The sequence below is a fragment of the Haliaeetus albicilla genome, chromosome 10 (assembly GCF_947461875.1).
Source record: "Haliaeetus albicilla chromosome 10, bHalAlb1.1, whole genome shotgun sequence".
NCBI lineage: Eukaryota > Metazoa > Chordata > Aves > Accipitriformes > Accipitridae > Haliaeetus > Haliaeetus albicilla.
In genome coordinates this window covers 12119911-12136426 of record NC_091492.1, presented here as the reverse complement: position 1 = coordinate 12136426, position 16516 = coordinate 12119911, and the positions used below count along the sequence as shown (strand labels likewise).

Here is a 16516-nt window from a genome sequence, read left to right as displayed (position 1 = left end):
CACCGGCGGCAGCCGCAGGGCGCGGCCGCCTTCCCTGGGGGCCTCCGCTCGTCGCGCCCGGGCACGGCCGCCCGCCTCCCCCGCAGACCCTGCTTCACGGGGACGGCGACCCGCCCTGGACGGAGCGATACTCACGAAGGGGCCCTTACGGCCTCTCCTGAAGCTAAACGCCATCGGGACCGGGTAGGGGACGATCTCCTCCGCCGCCGCCTCCTGACTTGCTTTCTCGCCGCTTAGGGACGCTTCCTCCCTCACGACCCGCTGGTAACAACGGCGCGGCGGATTCGCTGCGGGTTCGCACTCCCCCAATCAGCGCGCGCCTTACTCGCCTCTCCTCCGGCCTTAGCAACCTACCAGTGGCGAGGCCCGCCCCATCCGGCCTCCTCATTCGCTCACGGGGCGGCAGAGCTCTCGCTTCCTATTTGCGGCCGCCGCTGTCAGCCAGGCGCGCGCTCCGAGGCGGGCTGTTCTTCTGGTAGTCGTGAGGAGAAGCCTCTCCCGAGAGCCCGGCGGGGTTTCCTTCCCGGCTGGTCTCCGCTCCGTCCCCTGCGGCCTTCGGAGGAGCGGCTGCGACCCCCGAAAGGTCGGGGCGCCCCGGACGGAGCTCGGCCTCTTCTGGGCAGGTCAGCGGTGGGCCGGCGGCCGCCCTTGGGGCCATCCCCTGCTCCTCTCAGAGCGGGCCCCTGGTGAGGGCTCGCTCTGGGCCGGCCTGCAGGAGGTGGCTCAGGGCGGTGGTGTTTGCGGCGGTACGGGTTCGTCTTTGGCTCTTCTCCTCAAATCGTGCCTTAGCCTCAAAGACTCCCGTTTTCCCCTACAGTCAGAACACCGCATAAAGCTGACAAACATGAAAATAATCTCTCGCAGCAGCTATCTTCTAATATGTCTGGAAACTTCTGCGAGCTGAGGGCTGGAGATGCCTCTGGAGACAGCTTTGTAATTGAAGCAGACTTTCTCCCAGCAAGGCATAGAAAAGGTGGTGTGGTTTTTTTACCATCTGTGTGTCTTAATTCAGGTGTTTCAGATCGACTGGCAAAGTTGGGAGTGGAATTTGCAAGCCAACAGCCTGTATTTAAGTTAACAGAGTTGCCTACTGATTTTGATATGTTAACCATAACTGTAAGGTAGCTTCAGGGATAGTTAAGATAGTGTCTCTTCCAGAGTATTACATCTTATAAATTTTAATAATAAAATTAAGTTTGGAACAGGATTATAAAATGTGTTAATATCTCTTCCACGTTTCTTTCTAGAGTGTAGCTGCTACTGAAGTAAAGATTTAAAGGAGGTCTCATGACAACGAAAGCAAATTTTCCTGTGACAGCAAGATCTATAGTTGTCCCTTATGGACATGTGATTGGAAATGAGAAGTGGAGAGGGTCAGAGATAGCCCAAAGGCTACAGGGTAAGCACAAACAAATTGGAAGAGGAAAAACAATTCAGGCAAAGCATTCCCCTGTATCACCCAGTATTGTTAAGATTGGCTGGCATATGCGTTACCATTTGCCTGACTGGTCCCATATTTGTGGTGCAGCCTATGTTAGCAGGCTGAAAATTCCTGCTTGTCTATCGTGTATCTACGTGATCAGTTCTGTCACATTAACATAGTTGTTAAGCACAGTAGAGAAGAAGCAGAAGTATCTGCTGCTTGGGAACCACAGCAGTGGGGCTATTCTGAATATGCATCTCCACTGAAGTCCCTTCAATTTACACAGACACTAGGACTGTGCTATCATCTGTTGGCACAGCAAACTAAATTAAGATGAGCCTTTCAGAATAGCATGTGATGTTTTTGTTCAAGTCCAGAGTTTATTGAGAAGCTATAGCACTTTCAGATCTGTAATGCGGAAGTGCTATTAATTGGCATTACTAAAAGCATCGCACAGTACTTTGGATTGCTTGTACCAGTTTTGCTTAAAGAGCAGAAAGGCTTTTAAAGAACATGAAGTTTGTTGTCAAGTCACTAGAATTATTAACACATTAGGAAGGTTGTGCTGTGAAGTAATTATTAGTATATTTTTAACTACTGTATTTTTTCTTTTAACAATTTCATCTTAAGGGAAAATTAGACTCGTCTTTGAAGATGACTTGGGACTTGTGGATTTTCATCTTTCAAACAGAACTTGCATTTTATATATTTCTGAAGCAGATTTGGTCGCAGGGGATGAATTCAAACGAAGATTGGTTCGGTTTAGAAATGTAAGTACTACATAAAGAGAAAAGGAAAGGTATTTGTTTATTCTGTGCTTCCAAAAACATTCTTCTTGTGTTATTTTTAAATTCTAGTGGAGCTAAACTTTGTGATAATTTCTACCCAAAAACTGAAAAATGATGCAGCTGTGTAATAATGCTGTATTAAATCTCAGTACTGTTGCTGCAACTTCTATTCTTCCTCACACTTGCTTTCAAGCAGCTCACACTTGACAGAAATTTTCTCTGTTGCATTGCATCACCTTGTCATTACCAAGTTCTTTTCTTCTTTTTTTCCTTTCAATACAGGTCAGCAGTCTTGGGGGAATTGTCATTGTGGAGAAAACCCAAATAAGCGATCAGTACTTCTTAGCAGTACAAAAGCTTGTTGTGCTAGAACTTGGAATGGCGTTGCTCCCTGTGGCAAATCAAGGAGAAGCTTCTCAACTTATTACTCAGCTAGTAAGTTTCTATGTTAGTAGACGAACATTTATTAAAATATGGGACATGAGGGGAATCACCTGTTTTCCCATAATCATCATTCATTTCAGAAAGAATACCTGGGATCTTAAAGGAACGCAACATATTTTGTTGTTTGTCTGAATGTAAGGAATAAATATCCTGCAACAGTAATATAGTAGTATAGTTCAGTGGAAAGAGGGCTCATATGAGAACAAAGTTGAAGAATAGGATACTGGACTTTTTTAATGTGATCTTGCACTGAGGTGCCACTGGATAGCATTAGGCAATCCTCACTTAAGTTCTCTGTCAAAACCAACTTGAGATTTTGCTTTGTCTCAGGATGGGGAAACTGTGTTCTTATGTTCTCTTTTCATTTATCCTTTCTCCGATTGCATCAAAAAGATGACAAAACAATTGTTTTAATTCATGGTTGGTATTAAGAAACTGTTGGTTTCCTAGTGAGACTTTGTGGATCTGCATCAAAACCCTTAATAAGGGCACACATTAAGGAGGGAGCTTGTTTTTAAAACTTCCTAGTGATTGCACTGAACTCAATTTTGAGATAAAACTATTTTAAAAACCAAAAGAAGAGCTCCAGCAGAGGGCACTCAGTGTTACTTATGGTTTTGTTTTGCTTCAGGTCCGTGAACAAAGTAAGGATCACAACAGTAACCCCTTTCTTCGTAAACAGTGTTCACAGCTGGCAGAGTCATCAGTGTTTCGGACAGTACAACAAATTCCAGGAGTTGGGAAAACAAAAGCTCTGCTTTTACTGCAACAGTTTGGAAGCATCCACCGGCTTTGTAACACGTCTGTCAAAGAGCTTGAGCTAGTAGTTGGACAAACGGTAGCACAACAAATACACACTTTTTTATGTTCCTGACATGACACACATGTTTTGAAAAACAAAGACTTTTTGTTTGTTTGTTTCTTGTGAATTATAAAATTGTTTTTAATAATCACATATTATGATAATTTCTATAATCCTAGTAACAAGTGGAGTGTGTTGATTAATTGCCTAGATATTACGCTGCTGCTGCTTCCTTACAGCTGTTCTGCTTATTGGGCTGTGAAAACTGCCTTGGAAAGAGGGCTGTAAAGTGTTTTGCATCTATCTTATCTTGTACAAAACACTGAAAGCTGTCTTTTTCAGCACTCTCAGAAAAAAAAATAATGGAAAAGCACTTTGCTTGCTTACTTTTGTCTTCCAGAAATAAACACTTCATTAATATCTGGGTGGTGTTATTTTATCAGTAACTGGAAACATGAGTTACAGTGCTTTTAAAAAAGTTAGCATACATTGCTTTAGAGTAATATCTTTGATTTATAACTTTTTGGAGTTCCTTTAGAAAGCCCTACTAGAATACATCTTTGACTTTACACTTATTTCTCTTGTTCCTTTTTCAGTTCACAGGGTGCTATCAAATTTACTCCCTTGTGTCTAATATCCAAAATCTTGGTTAATTCATGTTGCACTTCTGAATATAGGCTGGGATAACAATAATCAATTACAATATATTTTGACGTATTATCAATTATAATGTATTAATTATAATATGAATTATACTATAATATATGCTACAAAGAAAATAATATGGGGAAGCTTTGATCAAAATTCATAATTCATCTTGTTCTTCCAGTATTAACCTTTTCAAAAGTTATTTGTAAAGAGGAGGATTGGTTTTCCTGACATCTTGCATTTTATTTTAAATTAGATTCTTACCGTATTTAGTGAGGGTAAAATTGCCTTTTGCCTTACATACCAGTAAAGGAGATGTGTGAAAAGCTGCTTTGATACTGCTTGTGTTTTGGATCATAGCAGGAAGGCAGTCGAGCAGGATTTTCAACTCCCTTTTGAAACTAAAGAGAAGTGAATAACAGAACCTTGGCACTTATGTAATGAGGTGCTTGTGTGTGTAAAAGAAGTGCTACTACAAATACACATAACTACTAAGGATAGGTGAGTCACAATAATTCACAACTTTTTATGTAACCTTCATAGGGAAACTCTAAAAATATGTTAACGCTTTTTGTAAGGAAGCAAGTTTTAGACTATAATTTATAAGTTCCTGTATTACACAACATAAACTTTTAAGAAAGTCGGTTTCTTAGACCTTTGTAAGCAACATTACAGAAACATGCAAGAGGTAAATAGTGAAAACCTGTAAATTATGCCGTGTCATCCAAGCTGTAGCAGAATCAAAAAGCCACTGCTAAATGGCAGCATCTGATTTTTATTCTTAAATAAGTGTCATCAACATATTTACACCTATTACATAGAGAAACTAAAAATAAATGACCACTTTAAAGTTTACACCCAGACACAAACTTTCCCTTTAAAGTTTTGAGTATCAAACAGCATATATCTACTCTGTAGATGGCAATGTTAAACTAACACTACAGTGTTAGCAGTTTTCAATTAATTTCAGTTTCAGAAAATAGAAGAATCTCAAAGAAATGCTCACATGCTTGGGGTTTTTTTTGGCTCCCTCCTTAATATATATAGCCAATACTTGCTCATGAATTGTTCCCACAGGAGGAGGAGGATTTTATATCTATTTGGGATTTTTTTACTTGGTGTGATAGTAAATAAATATTCTGCCACTTAGACTTACAAGCACTTCTCATTTTAGAGCATCACCACAGTTTATGTACTCTTGATCAATATACTGGTATGTGTCAGTTTTGAGATTTGTTCCACAGCTATCAATTTTATCAAGACTAATGAGATACAAGTCTTATGGTAAGTAGGTTAAATAATTTCATGTTTGGAATAAAGGCTGGTTTTAACAATTGAATCTGCTGGCATTTAAAATGTAACCTAGATCAGAAAAAGGGCAGAGTAAAAGCCTTTTGTAGTTCAAAAGATCTTTTGACTGCTAAGCCTCCTAATTCTCTTCCAGAATTAACTATTCAGTAGAATACACCTAGGACTCTCAGAAAGAGAATGTCTATGCATAAAACACACAATCGTATGACACTGCCCCTTGGCAAAAGGCTAGTTTCTCTGAATAACGTTACTCTCTCTCAGCTGTGGTTTAAGATAATTCTTTAAAGTAGTGTTAAATGATCTATTATTGACTCTAAACTTTTACAGCAAAATCATCCTTTAATGTGTCCCCTATTGTTTTGCATGCAGCATCAAGTTTGTAATAAATAACTCCCATCTATCATAGTTATAAAAAATTAGTCATGATACTGTATTTTGGAATTCCAAAGGAATCCAGTCCTCATGTAAGCAATTTTATCATCTACATCTTGTTATTGCATACCTCCCAAATCACTTCATTCTAACCTTTAAATACTTAAACTTTACAGTTTTCGCCAGCCTCTGACCTTTATAGTGGCTCAATACACAGTAAATTAAGTCAATGGCATTTGTCTGAATTTATACACCACACATACATGAAGACAAAATTGATCGATATTTATATACATTTGAAAGAAAAACGTCGTGTTAACAAATCCTTCTGAAAGATTCAGTACAGTGAACTTTCTGTATTCAGAAGTGTGAAGGGAGAAAGCTTCTTCTTAATCTGAGAACTTCCAGCCACAGCTGAAGGAAGGCAGAGGGTGCTTGCAGCTTTCTGTCTATTTTTAGTCCCCCAACTTAGAAAAGGCAGTTTCAGTGGGACTTTCTTGGTCTGATCAATCTTGTCCTCCTCCATGGCTAAACAGATTAAGGAGTATGTCTTCTGCATTCCCACAGAATAAGTTGCACTCTTACTATGCTGTAGGAAAAAGAAGCTTTATAAGAATCAGTCAGCCAAAATGGGTCAAAATTTTGATGATAACAAAAGGTTACTGTGTAAATAGTTTTCCAAGGCAGACGACAGCAAGCTTTCTGTGCCAATAACATACTAACTGAACACAAGGCCCTTCAGAGTGCTGTGATTCTGGTATTTTGCCCATGTAGACTCAAGGGTATACTATGCAAAGCATAAAGGGACCTGTAAATCTTTTCCATGGGTTGCGTTATACTTAGCACTTACTGCCTTCTAGCGTAAATATATGATGTATACACTAACCTTTCTAGAAAGTTAAAGTACGTAGTTCTTGCACAAATCTCTGAAGGGGAGTCTTTTTGCTGTCTTTGGACAGGTTTCATGTTGATTGCAACTATGACAAGAGCTACTGTAGGACATTCTTTTGGGATACCTGGAAGGCACAGCCTTCTCTGTCTTACCTTAGCTGTGCCCTGAAGCAATTTGATTATATTCTAGCCTTTTGTTTCCAGTAGCAGTTTGGAGTGGCAGGTGTGTAATTTCTTACTTTCAATAAGGAAAATCAACTTCTTAAGCAAAACAAGAAAAGCTAACAGCAATGAAAGCACCTTGATCACTTCTAAGGCAACGATACTTCAGTGCCTAAGCTTGCCAGGGAATGTTAGAAGCATGAAGCAGTGGATTTAGCTGAACTGCAGGTTCTCTCACACTACAAATAACTTAAACTTATTTAAAGCTTAACATTTTTTTAATCTTGTGATCATTTTTCCTTCGTCAAAAGCTTCTACAGCAGCTTAGTAACTGACTAGACCGTTAAAGTCTACCAAAATAAAAAATACTTGCATTAATCCATGATCTAATACAAAAGTCATGGATCATTTATGTTAACAGCGCATAGAAAATAAGCATGTAGTCTTGGATGTTCTATTTCGTTCCATTATTGTTTCATTGTGGCTTTCCAATGCTGAACAGGGTGATATTTTCACCGTCTGGGACAAGTTAGGGGAAAATAAAATATGTCCTGGAATTCATAATGCAATTAATCTAAGCAGCTCCACTACAAAAAACCCCACCACCCAACCATTCTTGTGTACACAGACTGTACTTTAGCTTGCTAAGTCAGTCATTATGATTTAAACAGACTGTTCAGAACTGAACACATGCCCGAATGCTTTATATATTCACTGGTGGAGTGGGATATCTGACTACATGAAAGTAAACATTAATCAGGGACTGAAGCCAGGAAACTGAAAAAAACTCACATATCCAATCTGCAAAGCATATTTGCCTCATTACATACCATAGACGCTGCTGTATCCTGGCAACTGATAACCTCAATCTCAATGGGCTGGTCTCCCACACTTTTGAATTTTTCCAGCACCTCATTCACTCCATGCCACTTGCAATCCACACCACCAACTGAAACAATGTAGTCACCTTCTTTTAGGCCCATGGACTGTCAAAAAAAATTTTGCACAGGTTATCATGTGGAATTATAAAGATGCATAAAATGGTTTTGTCATCATACAGTATCTGCCCTAAAGTCATTTCCCTCTTAGATGCTAAAAATTGTCTAGTCAGGCATGTGGAACAAAAGTGTATATGCAACATAGAAACATGCAACTTTTTCAAGTACACAAATTACCTATTTGAGTTACCATTGACAAATGTGATTCTGGCATACTCAAATGTTAGCTCTTTTTATGTCCTTTTTGCTTTTCTCTTTAAGTAAGTGAAACTTTGTTTTTGCCACCCTATTGTAAAAACCGGAGAAAATATCTCATGGGGGACTTCCATTTCTTCAATATTTTTATTTGTACTTCTGTGATTGCTTCTGCCTTTCCTCTAGCTAAAGTATGCTCATCACTGCATGCTGCTTTATCCCTTTGTTTCTTCCCCCAAAAGAACAATATATTAGAAGCCAATTATATGTTCTCTCCCCTTTTTTTCCTTGGGCACGTGCTACCTTGCCTTCCCTTCCTGATCCTCACCCTTGTTTTTGCTACTTTCTAAAGCCTTTATCCCTCCTAACTTCCTGAATTAGATGACAAATAACATTTGCTTTTATTATTTGGGACTTTTTAATCTATTAAGTGTGAACAGAGGAAGAAATCAACTCTTGTTTAATGTGATATCAGGGATACGGATACTCTAACATCTAAGGTGTATTTAGCACTGAAAATGTGTTCAGATTATATGAATTGACTATACTGATGTATAGTAGAACTCAATAAATACTCCATACACTAGTAAGAACAAGCTAAAGTTACATTTAAAAGATTGTACTTCTAAAGCCTGGAGATAAATTGTTAATATTGCATTAATGTACTTACTGCTGCAGAACAAACTGGATCAAGACAATAAATCTGTACTGGCGAACCTCCTTTAAGACTGAATCCTAGCTCCCCTGCTTCATGGTGAATGCGAATGGTACGTGGAGCCGTCCATCTCTGCTTGGCTGAGAACACTGTCAGTGGGCCCTGGAGGTAACATATCAGCAGGCACATTATGCTTTACTGTCATTTTTAAGGAAGCATGTCTAATTTTTTACGTTATAATGCTTTAAGCTCATCTTATGTAGGTTTTACTCAGGTTAACTTCCAGCTACTTCCATTGAAATGGAACAAGTGAGATTTATCCCAGAAATTTAAGATGTCCCCTGAAGTGCTCAGCCCTACTTCATGGCTGTTCAGGTGATGCTTCAAACAGAGTAGGACGAGAGCAACTGCCAAGTTGTTCTGAGATCTCTGTTAAGGTGTGCAGAATCTTTTGGCTGCAGCAGGCTCCAAGGACCTATGTTACTCTGTTTTGGAGGAGAGAAACTGATTCATGGGACATTGCATATTCTGATCCTAACCACAACTCCAAATTCCCTTTTCCCACCAATATACAGAGAGCCACCTGAAAGACTGGCTTTGTAGCATGCAACATTACACATTCTGCATGCTTATCTCCCAATACTACATGTTTCTCCCCGCCGTTAAGTTGTATGCAATTATCCATTTAAACTTCACTGGACTTTTATGAAGGTTATCAAGAATGAACGCTGTGCAAAGCTATGTACAAATAGCACTTTTATTCTTTGCTAGTCTCAAGTTTGACTTATACCTCTGAAGCTAGGAGTGATCTCTCCATAAAATACTTGTGTCCCTTCCCTCATGTTGAGCGAATTTATACCTGCTAGCAGAACGACAGAGGTTTGTCAGCATTTGCATGTTACGTACCAGCCTGTGAAAGAAGTCTTTAACTTTCACCTTGGAAAAGTGAGGAGCGATTGTTTCTATTTTGTGCTCTGTTTTAGCTAAAACAGAAAGAAAAACAAATGAATTTTCTCTCAAGTATTAGTTAAAAGACATACACATTTATTTTTCTTGCATTCCAAGCTAGATAGAAACTTCTCCTAAATTCTTACCAAGCTGTAGAAAAACTCATTTTTGTGGAAATGTGCAAGACAAATATCTGAATTGCCTTAAAAGTATCTTCAGAGCTCATAGTGTCACTATGGAGAACTTAAAACAATCCATCAAAACCAAACTATGCTATTCTACTCTTTAATTTTTCTTTGAAAAATATTTAAAGCCAGCGCTCATTCTTTCCCACTGCTTCCAAAGAGGAAAAAGTTGTATGAGCTGGACTAAGGTATGAAGAACCAATAGCAGTCAAACTGAGTTAACAACTTAGACCAATGTAAGAGCTGTGCTACAAGAAACAATTATTAGTTTTCCCCTGTATGATTTTAGCTTTTGAAGTTTCCCCATTTTTTCTAGCTCACAAGATAGTCACCAAAAAAGCTGAATTCTAAATAATAACCATTGTTATCTATCCTAGAAAATGATGCGGCCAGAGACAGAAACACTGTAAAGCAGCTGTAACAAAAATAATTTATCTGTGATTGAGGAAACGTGTAAGGAATCTGAACTCAAATGTATGGCATATAACTGGTACATTATTCATATTATGTATGGATGCATATTATATATCTATACATATATATAAAGGCATATCTCCATGAAAGCATACATATGTATGGTTAGATACCCTTTATTTCTAGCTGTATATACTTACAAAGGATATCTGGAGCCTGGATTAGACTGAGAAAGTCATCTTCCGTCTCTTGCTGAGCATATTTGAGAAGTGAGCGCTTATGTGCGGCTGTCAGAACCTCCTGAAGAACATCGATGTTTCGAAGCTTTTTGCACAGACCACAGACTCTTAGAGCTTCTTCATGGTAAACAATGGCTTTGCGTAAATGTGCTTTCCCTGAAAAAAAAAAAAAAATCAGAAACTGTTGGCTGTCCTCCACAGACAATAAATACAAAGTAATTTTCAAACTGTATCTAGTAGCTGGGTGAAACTGGCAATTACCTAATTGTTTTCTCTGAACTTTGTCCTTTAAAACGGTGAGAACCATCAGTCCTTCAGGCATGTAGTCGTACAACTGGGACAAGGCTTTCTCCTGCTGATCTTCATCATCGCCAGACTGCACTATAATAATTTATATAGAACATTAACCATTACACATCTCTTGGTGCCCTGTTCCTTTAGGTATATTGTTGTGTATTATTACTACCTTATCTCCAAATGCAGTCAAACATTTTAACACATATATATTAATGGGAATTTCAAGTTTTTAGGACTTCCGTCAGTTTTATCATCTGCAGTACGTAAGTAATACTTATATGCCAGAACATACTGACAAGAATTGAACCATTTAGTAGCATATTACAGATATAGTATTTCTTTTGTTTCTGCAAAATTAGTTTATTGAACTTTCACATTCTTCTGTAAAGGACAAAAAAGCATGGCCTTGTAACTGAATGGGGAAATGGCTATAAATTAACATATATTGAAACCCCAAAGTTCCTGGCTCCTAGTTCTTATTCATAGACCAAATTATAACTGTTTATGTGTTTATTATTTATATGACTGTATAGAAAGTGTACGATTCTTACATTCATGGTCACACAGAATGGTGGCAATGAAGTAATGCGCCAGAGCTTTGTAATGGTCTGACTTTATTTGTGCCAGTTTAGACCAGGAATAGGGGATATTCTCTTTCACTGGTTCCTGATTCATTGCAGTGTTAACCAGCATGTAAACCTCTCCCACCTAAAATAAAGCACAGAATTGAAGTATGAGAATTTAACATTAGTTACTAGGAGCTCAAGTAAGGGATATTATATTCAGCCTTAAGATAATTTCATGTGCACCATATCAAAAAGGGGGGGGAAAAAAAAAAAAAAGATGGTTAGAAAGGGTTGGAAATAAGTTTTGAGAAAATTTGAAATTCCATCCCTGATTTTTTTTCCCCTTAAAAGTAAAAATAAATTTTGTACAAGAACAGATAGGCTAAGTCAATCAATCTATGTAGCTTCAGAGTTCAATAAAAAGACCATTTAATAAATGGGTTTTAATTTACAAACGCATCTCATTGTGTTAATTCAGCTGAGAAAAAGAGTGAAACATATTACTTATATGCTAGGTTTGTGCTTCACTTCTGAAACTGGAGTCATATCTAGCCTTAAGTTTGTGTGGTTTAGTTAAAACAGGGCTACTATCCTTTATGCAGAGGAAGTAGAATAGCTTTTCAAGCAGTGAATGCTGCTTTAATGGATCAAACAACTCCACCTGACAGAATCCAAAAATCTTTCCCCTGCAGCTGATCAATCCTACAGGTAAGTCAGGGTGGCTTTACAGGGTTGGTAGGAAAGGCTTTGCCCATTTATCTAGCATGGACCCAATTATGTATCTCCTATTCTGAAACAGCTCAGAAAGCATATTTGTATCTTGCTGACATACCCAATTTTTTATGTTAACAACCTCAATGAAGTATGAACACTACCTTCTGGGTCACAGCCTGCCTCCCCATTTTTCAGGCAAGTCCCAAGACAGCTGTGCAGCTAGCAATCTGACTCTGCTTATCAGGGTCCTTCCTCCAGTTACAATTTAGTTATTCTTTTGGACTTAAGGTTTTTAGGTTTGCATAATCTCCAGCTGTCCAACAGACAGATTGTGTTCAATACTTAACAGAGAACTACACAAACAACCCTATCCTTTTGTATGTTGTTCTGTGGACAAGATCTGTACTGTTTGAAAGAGCAATATGATAAATAGATTGTAAAAACCTTGCAGCTATTCACAGTTTTAATCTTCTGAAAGGTTGTGATTCTTACTGTAGCTTGTGAGCTGTCCTTTGGTACTTTTGGTTTTCAGTAATGGTTGTTAACGTTTAGGTTTAATAAATTCTGTTAATATTACTAGAGGCTGTAGCTAGTAACACAGCACTGGAAACAGTTATTTTAAAGACTAAGTTTTAAGTCTCATAGTTTACCTTGGCAACTTCCTGTGTCATTTTCACTAGCGTGAAGAACTCATTGCGTATTCCAGGAAGACCAATCTGCTCAAAAACACACTCTTGAGCTTGTGCAAGCATCATTTTTACTAGTACATTCAGCATAGCTGGGCTCATATCATAACTTGGTGTGTGAGTAAAGGTCTCCTTTAAGTAGCTTAGGACTCCTGAAATTACAAAATGGTTTTGTCAGCATTACAAAGAGAGAAACAAGTGAACTTAACTCTAGCACGTACCAGTATTGCACTGCAGCAATCTGAAGGGATTCTTAGTACACATGAAATTAAACTGACCTACAGGTTTTGCTTTGCATTACCATCAAACATCTCCAGGCACAGTTCTCAAAATTACAATTCATAAGAGCAACAGAAGCTTCAAGTTTTAAGGGCAATACCTTCACATTTGCTTAGAACAGTTTTTATGGTTGACCATAAAGCCATGCTGAACTGAATGTGACTTGTATATGGGAGTGGTAGGATAGGGCTTATACATAGGACAAGAAAAAGAAATCTATGCAACTATAAGGAGGTAGTAGAACCCTTGGATGGAAGGAAAAAACACAAACATAAACTTAATTATGAGTCTCCTTTTCAGATGCAGCTAAGTGCATTATGTGTCCCAATGAAAGCTCAGTTCCATGCCTGTAAGTAAACTAGAACAGTATATTTAATAGGGTAAAATTAGATTCTGCTCTAGACATGTGGTTCCACCAACATATTAATCGTTTCTATCATTTATCAAATTAAAAACAAACACTAACTGTAGTGCAAATATTAAGTAACAGTTTCACAGATGGAAGCGTAACCTTCAGCATGCACGTCATCCAACTGGTTTAGTGAGTTCTACTAGCCTGCTAATTGCTGATAATACTACAAAAGTGTAATGATAAGACCTCTGCTTTTTAAGTGTCCCAGCTTCTGTAATCGTACTTCTTGCCACTACATTCAGTTCTAGCCGTGTTGCACTGTATTTCCCTACTACCAGTTTCTGAGATTTTTTTGTTGCCTGTATGACACTTGTATCTTTTACCTTATTGATATGCCCTTACACAAGTTAGAATTATAGCCATCTCTGCCTTTCTGCACCAAAAAAAACAACCCCAAACTTGCCAGGCACATACCAAGTACTGATGGAGTACCCTACCAAAAGGAACTGAAAGTACAGAATGGGGGTGAAATTTTTTTAATTCTCAACATACTTCTGCTTATGTGGTAAGCATATACAGACTGAGAGCTTTGTTGGAGATAAACTGTGCAACATTTTCCATTCAGCACAGAGAAACGGTTAATACAGGCTCTATATCATGTCACTACCAACATAATCAACAGCGTTACAGAGCCATGCACAGGTACAATGAAATGCCTCCTGAGCGCATTGCTCTGGGGCCCTGCAAAGGTACTGTGGTAGCAAATGATGCATTTCAGTTTGTGAATTAATTCTGTTCTGCAAATACACTGAAGTGAAAAGCAGTGATTTTTTTATTTGGACAATGGAAGGAGCAGCAGCAAAATGGAGGAATTTCTCCAGTATTGAAGTTTCTTTTAGATTAAATACAAAGGTTGAAAAACAATTTCTTTAATAAATGCATGAAGAAATACTATCAATTTTTTTTGAAAGCTGTGTATTCAAAAGAGGGGGTTTATGACAATCCAACTCCACAATCCACAGTTTGTAGCTGATAAAGCTACCCATACAGTGGAAACCAATAGCCACAGATTGTTAGCGCAGAAATAAATCTTAGGGTACATATTAATTACATAGGTCATGTCTTTAAGCATTACATGTAGCACAGATGATATTTACAAGAAATTAGAAAATCTACTTGAAAAAAACCCAAACCAAAAGCTTCTGTAAGATGTTAGTTCAAGGGATATGATTCCCTTCATTAGAATTTGTATTTTTCTTCACTTGGGACAGAGATTGATTATTTTCAACCTGTTTGCCTTCAGAATCTATTGAAAATAGGAAAATACGTAGTCAACTTCCAATGAATTGCAAATTTCGCCAGAGAACACAGTAAGATTAATTTTGAAGAGACCAAGTAGGTTTTAAGCCCTGTATCAACCCTTTGCACTGTTTCTTGTACAGATTTTACACAAATGTAATATCACTGAGGTAAAAGCAGCTATGTTGGTGAAACAAGGAATTAACAATGAAGCAGTTAACACTAGGGCTATTACTCAGACCTTTGAACTGCAGTTCATTAATCGTTAACCACAGTATTCAATGTCTTTATCTGCATGTTCAGACTACAGTTCCAGATTTTGAATTAAAGCTTCATCTCAGCTCTTTGCAGGATGTCAGGATGAGATTAGGAACATTTGCATGAAGACCGTCCCAATATTTTTAAATTTGTACCTGCAGCTTTCTGAAAAGCATCAACAGCATTTTCAAGTCCAGCCTGGGTCTGACGATTGCATCTTGTTCCAATCTGGGTGTAGAGGGCTCCAGTGTTGAATAAAATACTAGCTTTTTCAAGCAACAGATTTTGTTGACACACTGGGACACCTGTGAAAGAATCATACCTTGGGAAACAAATATTAGAAAAAGAGTTAAGATTAGCAGAGTCCATTGAAACAACAGATATTTTCATTCTGTTTTTCCAAAAGAACAGTGGAATTCTTAATAATTGTTCTGCTACAGTGGAAATGAAGGTGAATAGAAATACCATTGTGTACTGTGACGACAATCTTAAGTGCTGCAACCCAGAGAGTGGCTTTATTTGAGGCTTAGTTTTCAGCAGGTTTTAAAGCAGTGCCTCCTTAAGCATATTATATCTAACTCAAAAGCATCTGTAAAACATCACAGAGGCTGAGAGTATACTGGGAAAGTATCCATGTGCGCTGCTATGTTCTCGTACTTAGATGTTGCCAGAGATCAACTACTGGCATGGCCAGATCCTCTACAGCTTGTATTGTAAACTTTCTTCTTGCAGTTATGACTAGAAATTTAACAGTTCCTCTTGGCTGCATGGTAGTCATCTTTTTTCCATCATAAAAATAAAAATTCTGAATTCAGAGTCAAACTTTGCTCATAGATGTAGTAAACACTCCACTATAATATATCAAGTCAATCCTCCTCTCTTCTGGCCCAAGTGCTGCTCTTAACAAATTGAAGGAGGGGAATTAAGGTCTGACCTGTTCCCCATCTGCTTCATGCACCAAGGTTCAGAGTCCAGGAAACATCTGCAGTTGTCCAAAATGAAGATTATTTTCTCTCTTCTTCCCTTGTGCTAACCTGTAGCCCAAATCATAATCTAGCCAACTGCTTCACTTTAAGCACGAAAAGGGTATATTGTATTCAGGTTTACTCTTAACACTAAAAAAAAAAAATAATTGACAACACACACTGCAGGGAGCAGTGGGCTGGAAGGATAAACACACTGATGTGCTCCAAATTAAACAGAAGACAGTTAATGATTAACAGTGGTCGGGGGGGGGGGGGGGGGGGGAGAAAAAAAAAGGGGGGGGGGGGGGGGAGAGAGACACAAACATGAACTACACACTTACCATGTAAATAAAATTCCCATGTGCCTGGTGGGTGGGAAAAATCTGTTTTCTACATAACCAAGTTGAAGGAAATAGCTTATCAACATCTCAATGCCAGCTTCATCTCGGCTAGGAGTGCGGCAGGCCTTAAAATACAATAGATTAAAATAAAGTGTATTCTGTTGAGTTACAGGATGAATACTGAAACACCAAGGATAAAGCTCTGCTTCCTTTGGACTTCTGCATATCATAGAAATGCGTGGAATCTGAGAACAGTAAGCTTAAGGCCATATGGATGCATTCCA

General features: G+C 38.4%; 3 protein-coding genes across 8 annotated transcripts in view; 1 reads left to right on the top strand and 2 right to left on the bottom strand.

Annotated features, from left to right (window-relative positions):
• CEP89 (centrosomal protein 89) overlaps positions 1-274 on the bottom strand; it is a 43197-nt gene extending 42923 nt beyond the window's left edge. For 2 of the 3 annotated variants that reach the window (XM_069793498.1, XM_069793500.1), the window contains exon 1: positions 136-274. In XM_069793498.1, the coding sequence (XP_069649599.1) occupies positions 136-174 (39 nt within the window). In that variant the 5' untranslated portion in view covers positions 175-274. The remainder of the gene's footprint in view (positions 1-135) is intronic. The other variant, XM_069793501.1, reaches the window with a different exon arrangement.
• A 166-nt stretch (positions 275-440) lies between these two features.
• FAAP24 (FA core complex associated protein 24) lies at positions 441-4718 on the top strand. Of its 3 annotated transcripts, XM_069793496.1 has the most exons (6): positions 458-623; positions 818-973; positions 1248-1399; positions 2054-2193; positions 2494-2646; positions 3287-4718. In XM_069793496.1, the coding sequence occupies exons 3-6, from the start codon at positions 1288-1290 to the stop codon at positions 3527-3529; spliced, it is 648 nt and encodes a 215-aa protein (XP_069649597.1). In that variant the 5' UTR covers positions 458-623; positions 818-973; positions 1248-1287; the 3' UTR covers positions 3530-4718. The 3 variants fall into 3 exon arrangements, with proteins under 3 accessions (XP_069649596.1, XP_069649598.1, XP_069649597.1); XM_069793495.1 differs by lacking the exon at positions 818-973 and having other exon boundaries at positions 441-623; XM_069793497.1 differs by lacking the exon at positions 818-973 and having other exon boundaries at positions 448-583.
• A 146-nt stretch (positions 4719-4864) lies between these two features.
• The window catches only part of RHPN2 (rhophilin Rho GTPase binding protein 2), a 31308-nt gene continuing 19656 nt past the window's right edge, over positions 4865-16516 (bottom strand). For both annotated transcript variants that reach the window (XM_069793493.1, XM_069793494.1), the window contains 10 exons: positions 16233-16357; positions 15082-15248; positions 12703-12890; positions 11324-11480; positions 10737-10856; positions 10437-10631; positions 9596-9672; positions 8705-8851; positions 7672-7827; positions 4865-6377 (listed from right to left, as the gene is read on the bottom strand). In XM_069793493.1, coding sequence (XP_069649594.1) covers positions 6126-6377; positions 7672-7827; positions 8705-8851; positions 9596-9672; positions 10437-10631; positions 10737-10856; positions 11324-11480; positions 12703-12890; positions 15082-15248; positions 16233-16357 — 1584 coding nt within the window. In that variant the 3' untranslated portion in view covers positions 4865-6125. The remainder of the gene's footprint in view (positions 6378-7671; positions 7828-8704; positions 8852-9595; positions 9673-10436; positions 10632-10736; positions 10857-11323; positions 11481-12702; positions 12891-15081; positions 15249-16232; positions 16358-16516) is intronic.

Excerpts from the sequence above, each read along its gene's own strand:
- FAAP24 (XM_069793495.1), top strand. The coding sequence starts at position 1,288 with ATGACAACGAAAGCAAATTTTCCTGTGACAGCAAGATCTATAGTTGTC. Across the intron at positions 2,194-2,493 it reads GATTGGTTCGGTTTAGAAAT|GTCAGCAGTCTTGGGGGAAT; the intron begins GTAAGTACTACA and ends CTTTCAATACAG. Across the intron at positions 2,647-3,286 it reads CTCAACTTATTACTCAGCTA|GTCCGTGAACAAAGTAAGGA; the intron begins GTAAGTTTCTAT and ends GTTTTGCTTCAG.